General features: G+C 35.6%; 1 protein-coding gene across 1 annotated transcript; it reads left to right on the top strand.

The window, feature by feature from the left end:
• Positions 1–591: 591 nt before the first annotated feature.
• Positions 592–9247, top strand: LOC132315987 (probable mitochondrial-processing peptidase subunit beta, mitochondrial). Its single transcript, XM_059814471.1, has 9 exons — positions 592–1355; positions 2508–2672; positions 2818–2955; positions 3067–3218; positions 3341–3449; positions 4603–4701; positions 6090–6155; positions 8690–8797; positions 8924–9247. Exons 1-9 carry the CDS (start codon positions 690–692, stop codon positions 9008–9010), a joined length of 1590 nt encoding a protein of 529 aa, XP_059670454.1. The 5' UTR covers positions 592–689; the 3' UTR covers positions 9011–9247.
• Positions 9248–10558: the final 1311 nt, after the last annotated feature.

Here is a 10558-nt window from a genome sequence, read left to right as displayed (position 1 = left end):
ATGTCAGATTCGAAAAACACCCCTATTCGTAACACTTATAATTTAAGTAAGTGTATAAATACATTAGGTTATATTATAATATATTTAATTTAAAATTTAAATTTTAATAAATTATACTTATGCATTTACTATCAAGAAAAAAATGAGAAAAAGAGGGCAAATTTTTATTTATTTTTAGATAAACATAGTTGATTATTTAAATTAAAAATATATTTTTATTAATTTGTAAAAAATTTATGATGTCATATTTATTGATTAATTATATGTACCTAGTTTATTTCTTTCATAATTATTCTTTCATTATTTTTAAAATTTTATTTTATTATTTTTAAAATTTTATATTTATTTTATTATTTATTTTATTTTCTTTTAACATCTTTATAAAAATATAATATAAATAAATAAATAATATGTGTATATATAGCTGAATTTTTTTCTTGTCTTGAATTTTTAAATCGGACAACTTATTATTTACGTACTTATTATATTAAAATTCTTACTTTTATTTTATTTTATTTTGAGCCGAATTTGTATAACTTATTTTTTTTAAAAAATCGAATTACATCCGTACGTTTCCAAATCCCTTTTTCCGTCGTACCCTAGTCTACTCTACGCTCTTCGGAGCCGAAGCTCATTATACCTAATTTCTACCTCTCACTCTACTTCTCTCTGCAAACCCTAGACGAGCCATGGCGATCAGACACCTACTACTCCTAGCTCGTCGCTCTCACAGACCCTCACGAACTCTCTCCCAATCCCTCCGCTCATTTTCAACGGCCGTCGCCACCGCCACCGCCACCGAGTCACCACTACCCTCCCCTCCGCCTCGAACCGCCATGATCTACGACCGACTCGCAGAGTGCGTCAAGGACAAACTCAGCGAACTCGAGAGCCCTGACCCGCGTTTCCTCCAACACAACTCGCCCCATCCGATTCGCATCGACCACACCCCAATCCTCTCCTCCCCTCTCACCCGCGTCACCACCCTCCCCTCCGGCCTCCGCGTCGCCACCGAGTCCAACCTCGCCGCCAAGTCCGCCACTGTCGGCGTCTGGATCGACGCCGGCAGTCGGTTCGAGAGCCAGGAGACCAACGGCACTGCGCATTTTCTCGAACACATGATATTCAAGGGCACTGAGAGGAGGAATACGAGGGAATTGGAGGAGGAGATTGAAAATTTGGGTGGGCATTTGAATGCGTACACTTCGAGAGAGCAGACCACTTACTACGCCAAGGTTATGGACAAGGATGTGCCTTGGGCTTTGGATTTATTGGCGGATATACTACAGAATTCGAAGTTCGAGGACAAGCGGATTGAGCGAGAGCGCGGCGTGATTCTGAGGGAGATGGAGGAGGTAATGTGAATTGGTAGAGTTCGTGTATTGATTGTGATTTTTCACATGCTAGAACGGTTTGATCATTTGATTGATTATGCATGTTCTTGTGCAACGAAAATATACAATTAATTGCTTTAGGATTATTTATGTTTCTTATTTTGGTTATGTTAAAAAGTTTGGTTATTTAAGTGTTTCTGATTTTGTGTTATTAGTTCGTTGGGTTCTGGTGAAGGTTTATTTGATTTATTTATTTATTTTAATCATGGGTGATAATTATTGGCTTCTATAGCCTGGGAGAATAGTGATTGATAATCCATTTTTAATTTAATAATGTGTTTCTGGTTTGGCATTTTTGTATTTTGGGTATTTTTGAAAACGTTCATGTATTTTGTTTTTAAGCCTACCTTTACAGATGCTTTGTATGGGACCTATTATGCAATTTTCAGCAAATAAATATGATAAGAGCAGGAATGTGCTTTTTGAGGTTTTTCTGATTCATGTAGATCAGGGATACTTTCTCCTAAAATAATACAATAACCACGAAAGACAAAAGAAATACATTACTTTAGTTCTGGTAAATAATGGAGTCAATACCCTAAACTTATATATTATGATGTACAGAGTAAAATCTTAACATTATGTGCATAGTACTCATCCAGTACTAGACAGATGAGTGCCATGAATGGGTTTGTGAGGCAGTTTTTCTTGTTTTAATTATGCCACACAGACTTATCCATACAAGCAAGATGAATACGAAATCATATTGTCCCTTGGGCTGTTATAGAGTAAATGTACATTATTTTTCGAAGACCAAATAGTTTTTGAACAATCAAAATGTTGTATTTTCTAAACTTTTTTTTTTTTTTTAAAAAAAGAAGAAGAGAGGTGTTCTATTTTTGCCATATTAGGTGGTTGAGTAGCTAAAATCAATGCCTTATTGTTGATGGACCTCCTTGTGCTTTATTACCTTTTCTTTGCATAGGTGTACTAGGAGACACAACAGTGTAACAATCCGATTAACTGACAGATGGAATGACAAGTCTTTGAGTTTTCTTTAGTGCTGTCATTATTTAATCAGTTATGCGTTGTAATTTGATTCGAAAAATAACTGATATTTGAACTCTTGCTTATTAAGTTTAAAGGGGTTTCTACTTGTATTCTTTATTGTAGGTGGAAGGACAAACTGAGGAAGTAATTTTTGATCATTTGCATGCAACTGCCTTTCAACACACTCCGTTGGGTAGAACCATTCTTGGACCTGCTGAGAATATTAAGACAATCACCAGAGATCATATTAAAGAATACATTTCAAGGCATTACACTTCTCCCAGAATGGTAGGCCTAAACTAGTGAGACTTTTATATTGTTTTAGTTAAAAGCATGTTGGCTTCTACTCCATTCTGTCATTAAGTGTTCATTTATGCTGAATCTGACTTTAGAAATCCTCAACTTTGGTTTTCTATTGCGGCCTTTACTATAGGTAATTGCTGCTTCTGGTGCTGTTAAGCATGAGGACATCGTTGCTGAAGTACAGAAACTGTTTACTAACTTATCGACGGATCCAACTACAGCTTCTCAGTTAATTGATAAAGAGCCAGCTATTTTTACAGGATCCGAGGTGGGCTTATATTATTTGAGTACCTCATGACCCCTTATTTTAGGCAATAATTTGTTACTGGAAAGGTTTCTACACTGTTCTTTTTTGATACTTGTTGGGCATGAAAACCAGGTTAGAATAATTGATGACAATATGCCTCTGGCACAATTTGCGGTTGCTTTCAATGGAGCATCTTGGACAGATCCAGATTCAGTTGCTTTGATGGTCATGCAGACTATGTTGGGCTCCTGGAATAAGAATGTAGGTGGTGGAAAGCACATGGGGTGAGTCTTTGCCACTTCATTTATGGGGCTTACATTCCTAAATTGAATTGTCAGTGTTGTATCATTACCCATAACATTTCATCTTGTGACGTGTATTGATATTTGTAATGATCCGTGGACAGTTCTGCGCTTGCACAGAGGGTTGCCATTAATGAAATCGCTGAAAGCATGATGGCTTTCAACACCAACTATAAAGATACTGGGCTATTTGGTGTTTATGCTGTTGCTAAGGTGAGATCACTCACTAATTTAATCCATTTTTTCATGGTTTTCTCCCCATCTTCAAGCTATATGATATGAAAGGTAGAACGGCTTCTAATTTACTCAAAACTCATTTCTGTAAGTTCATTAGATTTGTGCTTAAATTTTATCTATGATTCTTTTTTTGAAAATGAGGCTTGCTGTTACCATAGCTCTGCTACACACTTTTAAGGAAATCTTAGCAACATATATGGAAGTATGGAGAAATTCATTCAAGTCAAAAGGTTAAATAATTAGTAGAACTGAATAAAATTGTATGAAGTGTAATATAGTGATCATTTTTGATATTTAGGATCAATAATATAAAAGGACAGGTAGATAGAGATATTATGAGTGGACAGATTGGTTTAAAACGAAAACGAGCTAGTGTTGTCCTGCGTGGTAAGAGAATATCAAGTAGTTTAAAGAAAAAATCTATATATTGTCGAAACGAGAACATTGGGATGGATAATAATTAGCTAGAATTAGAAGGAACATAATAAATAATCAACATGTTAACAGGACAAATTGTGAGTGCCTGCCTATTAGTAATAAAATAAGAGAAACTAAGTTTATTTAGTATAGAAATATATAACGTGTAGATGCATCAACTAAAAAGAGAAAAAAAAAAGAACATTGGTTAGTGTAGAAAGTAAGAAATTAAGATGCGTAACATGGTATTAAATAATAAGAAAAAACCTTAATAAATTAGTTTTGGTGGAATATATGACTTGTTAAAGAAAAGAGCGGATGGAGAGAGTTTATGTGGCTGACCCCATTTGATTGGGAACAAGCAAGATGACAATGGTGCTAATATCAAATTCTCTCTTCTTGGAAGGTTAGCATTCATTTTGTCCTCTTTTCTTTTTTGATTGCTTTCATGTCCATTTCTCTAGTGGGATTAGTAAGTGAAACAAAGTTAACGAATAGAACTACGGGTGATTTTTCCTTGAATCTAGAATTTAGGTTTAGAGAGTCCTCTATAAACTGATCTTCCTTTAAAATTCCATAACTTTATATTTTTTCAAGTTTATACTTTCTGTTGGAGTTCTATTAGCAAGTTTATACCCTTGCACTCCTTATCACTGACTTATGCCTCAGTAATTATTATATTAAGTCCACATACCTTTTCCTTTTCTTTCAGCCGGACTGCTTGGATGATTTAGCCTGGACAATTATGCAAGAGATGTGCAAATTAAGTTACCGTGTTTCAGAAGAAGATGTTGCTCGTGCTTGTAATCAGGTACTATTTCTCCTACTTTCCCTTGATAGTAGCTGCTTTTACAACTTTCTTTTTAATATTTTTAAATTAAACCCAAATACAGCAGTTAACCCGCATGATCTGTAGTTGGCTATGCCCATCATGAGAAGGGTTTTTACTAATATATATTTTTCTTCTTCTTCTTCTTATTATTTTCATAGTTAAATGTTCTCTTGTTTATGTGAAAGCCTTCCACTTACCATCCTGTTGATTATCCTTATACAGTATACATTTGGCTAAGTGTGATTGTAATATGTTAGGTTGGAATTTCTAATTAAAGCGTTGATTTGCTTTGTCCATATTCTACTACTTTAGTTATTTTTTCTGGTTATGTATAGCATTTGGAGCAACATATCATTTTTTCTATAAATGAGAAAGGAAGACAATTGGTGCTTTGTTATAGAGGGGAAACTTATGGTGATACTTTCACACTAAGCTTGTGATGATACTACCACGCTTACTAGATTAGCCAAACTAACTTCTGCTCACTCTTGGATAAAAGATTTTGACTAGTGTATACCAGTACAAATTTTGGTAGCATTTTGGTTTGTATGTTAATTTGATTATTTTGTTGATTACATAAACTCTTGGCCACAAGAAATAATGTTGGCACTGGATCAATTCCTGCAATTTAGATGGTGAACTGAAGCATGATGTTTCTGCCAAGAACTAGTAATGTAATTTCCACACTTGGTTGTTCGTTACACAGTTTGTGTGAAAGTAATGGTAAGATAAGTAGGTCACTACCAATTGTAGGTTCTACCAATGCAAGGTGCTGCCTCTGTGATGTTTTTGGATGATTGACTTGGTATAGACTAACTTTTGCATTGTTTGGAAAGAGTGCCTGTCCTTAGACTAACCGTCCTTATCATGTTTGACGGCCTGACTTTTAGCATGGCATCCGGAAATGATTCCTGCTAATGGCAATGTATAAATGTTGAAAACAATATATAGCTCATAATGTTTTTAAATTAAACATAGTCTAACTGTTATATAGAAAAATGAATTAAGAGTCTAGCACAACCTCCTATTTCATGAAGAAAACACGATTTTTTTCCCTGTAATTAATTAGAAATGAACACCTTTGTCAACTTCATAGAGGCAACAAATTATGGCTCGGCCAACAGTATTGTTGTTACATATTACCTGATAATTATTTTAAATCATTGGCTGTATTTTGCTTCAAAGTATGGTGACTTTATTTTTTTAATAGATTTTCAGTGTCATTTTTGATAATTTAGCGATGTCAAGTATGTGGTTGGTATCTTAGGGTTATTGTAGGAAATTTTCATTTTCATCTAAGCCTATTTTTCTATTTATCTTCCAGTGTTCACATAGCTTTATCCACATTTTAATGTGTTCTATTGCAGTTGAAATCTTCTCTGCTGCTTCACATAGATGGAACCAGTCCTATTGCTGAAGATATAGGGCGCCAGGTACAATTCCTTTTCAAAACTAGAACATTTACTTGGAAGGTTGGATATTTGCCGGTGTTCTTACAGTTTTTATTTATTTATTTATTTTGATGGGGGAGGGGGGAAGAGGGTTAGCTCAGGATGAAACTTAAGGTGTTCAATACAAGCCTACAGGTGGACAGTGAAGAATACACCCTGTTGACAATACATTGAACTCTCAAGGATGAGCAATCCTTTAATAAGAAACTAAATTTCTCGAGGCTTATAAGGACAGTTCCTCGTTAGCAGATTTTAGTGTGTGTATAACATTTGCATACAGAAAAGCTTTAGAAAAGATCTGGCATGCTCAATAACATTCTATAAAATGGGGAATGACCAGAACAGTGTTACATACTATGTTACTTGGACTCAGGTACGGGTGTCGGACACGGGGACGTGTCTAGAGGTCGGATCCATCTATGTATCAAATTATAGGTCACAAGGATACGAAATAAAAGTGTCCAAAACTCGGACACGGGTACTTGGACACTTCATATATGTTGTAAAGGAGGGAGTACTCTTGTTAGTTGTATACCATTTAGTTTGCACCAGTTAAATTTATATTTTTTATTAAGTTTGTTTTTTTCTCTTTTAGCAACCACATTATCTTTTACTGTTTTAGCTCAAACCAAAAAGAAAATAAGAAAATAACTTACAAGAGAAAGTCCAAATAATAGCCCAGTTCAATGTATTTTATAATTGAAACGCCCTTACAATTTAATGTCCAAATAATAGCCCAGCCCAATGGATTATATTATTAAAACACTCTTACAATTTAATGTCCAAATAATAGCCAAATTATAGCCCAATGGATTATATTATTAAAACACTCTTAAAATTTAATGTCTAAATAATAGCCCAGCCCAATGGATTATATTATTAAAACATTCTTACAATTTAATGTCCAAAGCCCAGCCCAATGGATTATATTATTAAAACACTCTTACAATTTAATGTCCAAATAATAGCCTAGCCCAAATAATAGCCCAAGCCCAATGTATTAATGTGTGCACAATGAATATGTGTTACAGCTATAACCCAGCTGTAGTCCACATATAATATACACGTGATAAGTGGCAGAGTATGAAAAGAGTCAGCAGTGCGTGAATATACTCTCCACCAAGAACAGAAAATCTGCTACAGCTGCGCGTGAAAAAACATCATCTTCAACTTTCCAAAATCCTATCTACGAACCAGCCGCCTCCACAAACTTACGGAATACATCCGATCTAACATAGAGGCTTGAAAAAAAGTTCAAATCCCTAACAAGCATCCACGATACAATCTTCTATGAGCAAGTCTTCATCAGCCGTGTCCGATGTTGCGAATGGGTGTCCGACCCATAGCCCGAGTCGGTGTCCGTGTTGACACGGACACCCTGGGCTAATATGCCGAGTCCAGGTAACATAGGTTACATCTAAGAAATTAAAGACAATTTTTTTTTTTTTTTCCCCCGAGAGATGAAATAATAGGTAGAAGGGCCACCTTAATATCTTCCAGCTTTGTATCAGTATTAACTGTCTTCATTAACCCCCTTACCTTGCATAGCTAAAAAAGAGGAATGCAGATTTAAGCACCATAAACAGTGGCATCAAGATTTGTTTCTTCAGTCCTTTTGACTGGAAGCTACGTAGCCAAGTATATTAAGAGACGATTCAGTCAACATGAGACTGATTTTTCTTTTCCTCTTCTTTTTTGTTTTTGTTTTTGTTTTGTTGTTTTTGTTTTCCTTATTCATTCTTTGGACTGAGCTAATGAGAGATTAAGCTGAGACTGGATTTTTGGAACACATCATCTAACTAACCAATCCTCTAATTTACATTACAAAAGTTCTAAAGACAATTTTCTCATGTAAAGTTGATATATGGACTTCAGCATGGGGTTGCCAGATGAAAGACAGCAATGATTTGTTGGTTGTGGTACAGGGAAGCCACAAAAGTAATTATTTGATCTTGTAAATATGAATCATATGATGATTAGGTTGGATGTCCAATGTTAAGATACACATTTGATAAAAAAAAAAAAAGGATTTGATTATTTTTCCTAAAATCCCATGTGGGTCCAGAGAGGTAAAACCCATGTTATGTGGGGCTTAATCATCTTTTAATTATTGTGATTTTCCTGTTACTCCGTTACATCAAATTCATTTTTGTTTGATAAATAGGCTTTGTCCCTGGATTCGGAATTTCTTCTCTGGTGGAATTAAAAGATATTGTGTCTGGATGAATAATCCATTTTAATCTATCTTGTTATGACTTGTCCGGTTCCCATACATTTCAGTTTAAGCAGGTCAAGTATTTGTCACAATGGAAGAATCTTTTCTGCATCTTCCAGATGGCAACTTGGTTTCATTTAACACGTCCAATTGGGAAACTAACTTCCTCTTTTTCCTCTTTGTTCCAAATTTGAGAATTAGATACGCATCAAACAAAGTTTGTTCAGTTCATTCCTGATTTTTTTTTTTCGGCTGATCTAACATTTTCCTTTATTGACGCTTAGTCTGTTTGTGCTTCCAGCTACTTACCTATGGGCGAAGAATCCCATTTGCAGAATTGTTTGCTAGAATTGACGCTGTGAATGCCAGCACCATCAAACGTGTTGCAAACCGTTTTATAAATGACAGGGTAAGGACTACAATATATTCTGACCTCACATATTGCCATATAAAGTACAAAATTTTGATATTTTCTGTTAGTGTCGATTTAAATATAATCCTAAGCTGTCTTGGATCTTACTTTTGTTTTTGCCAGGATGTTGCTATTTCTGCCGTAGGGCCCATCCAGAGTTTACCCGACTACAATTGGTTCAGACGCAGGACCTACTGGCACAGTCACTAGGTTTTCGTTTCATTTCTCCTCCGCATTTCTTACATTCTTAGGCCATCTTAAAAACATTTTGTTGCCTTACACACGGCCATTTTCCCGGAGAGCCTTCAGGGCTGGCCTTCAATTTATTCTTTTGCTTTTCAGGTTTTTGTGCCTGCACCATGGCCCAATTTTAGTCCAACAAAAATAATTGTGCTGTATTCAGTAATTTTTTGTTGTGATTTATGAGACACTAATCCATTTTGATAATCTTGCCTCTTTTTATAGAAGGGTAAATTATACTACTTTTGTCTGTAGTAGTCCACTCTTCCTTTCCAAATTAGTTGTCCCTTTATAAAAGTCAGCAAATAAATGTGATCTTTCCATCATTGCCTTTTTTGCTTTCAAAGATTTTTAAACTTGGTAATTATATCTATTTAAACTAAGAACTACAAGTTGATAATTTTAAAATGGGACAATGAAATTGACGCAACAACTAACTCTAAAATAAAAAAACTGTGGACTTCCACAGCCTCTCTCCCCTTGCAACCGAGCCAGTCTCTCTCTCTCCAAAGCACCCACAACGCTCTCTTCGTCAGCATCCTCGAGTTCTCCACTCTCAGAACAGCCCTTATAACATCTTAGGGTTTTCATCACCTCATCTTCCTCTGCAATCCCCAACAGACAACAATCCATTTATTAATTCTAACCCAAATCAAACAAACAAGTTCCAATTAATTCAATGAAAGAACATCATGATAATTTCTCTCGTATACTTTCAGCTGCGGTAATATATCACATCCATTTGATCATTCTTTCCACTAGATTTCGTTCACCCAACTACCCATTCAACAAAACTATTTTTGAGAAAAAAATGTACCCAAACTCCATATCGATACTGTTTTCAAGAATCACAAATTAAAATTCAAAGACAGAGACCACAAATTCTTTAGCAAAAATCGCACAAATATATAGAGAAAGAACAGATCATCCTTATTTGCCAATTTTGGCTTGCTCATTTCATTGCAATTTGCGTGGTTCTAGAGAGGGAGAGAGAGTCCTTTCATCGCATTATTAGAGAGAGAGAGAATAGGGAAGAAATTTTAGCACATGGGAAGAGGGTTGTGCGTTTTTAGTGGAGGAGGAGAAGGCGAGGAGAGATCAAAGAGTGGTGGGGTTGTCAGGGGAAAGGAAGGTTGTGGAGGTCCAGCGAATGAGGGTTCCAGAAAGAGTTTTTATTTCAGAGAAGTTTTTATTTTAGAGAGAGATCCGCTGCTAGTTTTTGTGCCGTGTATTTTCACAAATCCCAATAGTGGTTAATAAGAGAGAGCTCGTTAGTAATGTTATGAGAGTGCTCTCGTAATAATATCATTTTATCACAGTTACCTTCCTCGTGTTGAATAGATATTTAGTGCGTCCGGTGCACGGTGCACCGGGCTAATCAAAGTCGTATGTGATATGCACGCGATGTTGGCGCGTGCACATAACGAACGACTCTGATTAGCCCGGTGCACCGGGCGCACGCTGATGTTGCAAGTTTTTCAGCTATATTGACAAATGTGTCATTCAAATTGGGAGTAT

Source organism: Cornus florida, unplaced genomic scaffold (assembly GCF_030987335.1).
Source record: "Cornus florida cultivar Cherokee Brave unplaced genomic scaffold, ASM3098733v1 CherokeeBrave_3.0.0_Hap2_Chr07, whole genome shotgun sequence".
NCBI lineage: Eukaryota > Viridiplantae > Streptophyta > Magnoliopsida > Cornales > Cornaceae > Cornus > Cornus florida.
This window is presented reverse-complemented; position numbering and strand designations above follow the sequence as displayed.

Bases quoted from the DNA above. Each gene is read 5' to 3' on its own strand.
- LOC132315987 (XM_059814471.1), top strand. From the start codon at position 690: ATGGCGATCAGACACCTACTACTCCTAGCTCGTCGCTCTCACAGACCC. The intron at 3,219-3,340 runs GTGAGTCTTTGC...ATCCGTGGACAG, and splicing joins GGTGGTGGAAAGCACATGGG to TTCTGCGCTTGCACAGAGGG. The intron at 4,702-6,089 runs GTACTATTTCTC...GTTCTATTGCAG, and splicing joins TTGCTCGTGCTTGTAATCAG to TTGAAATCTTCTCTGCTGCT.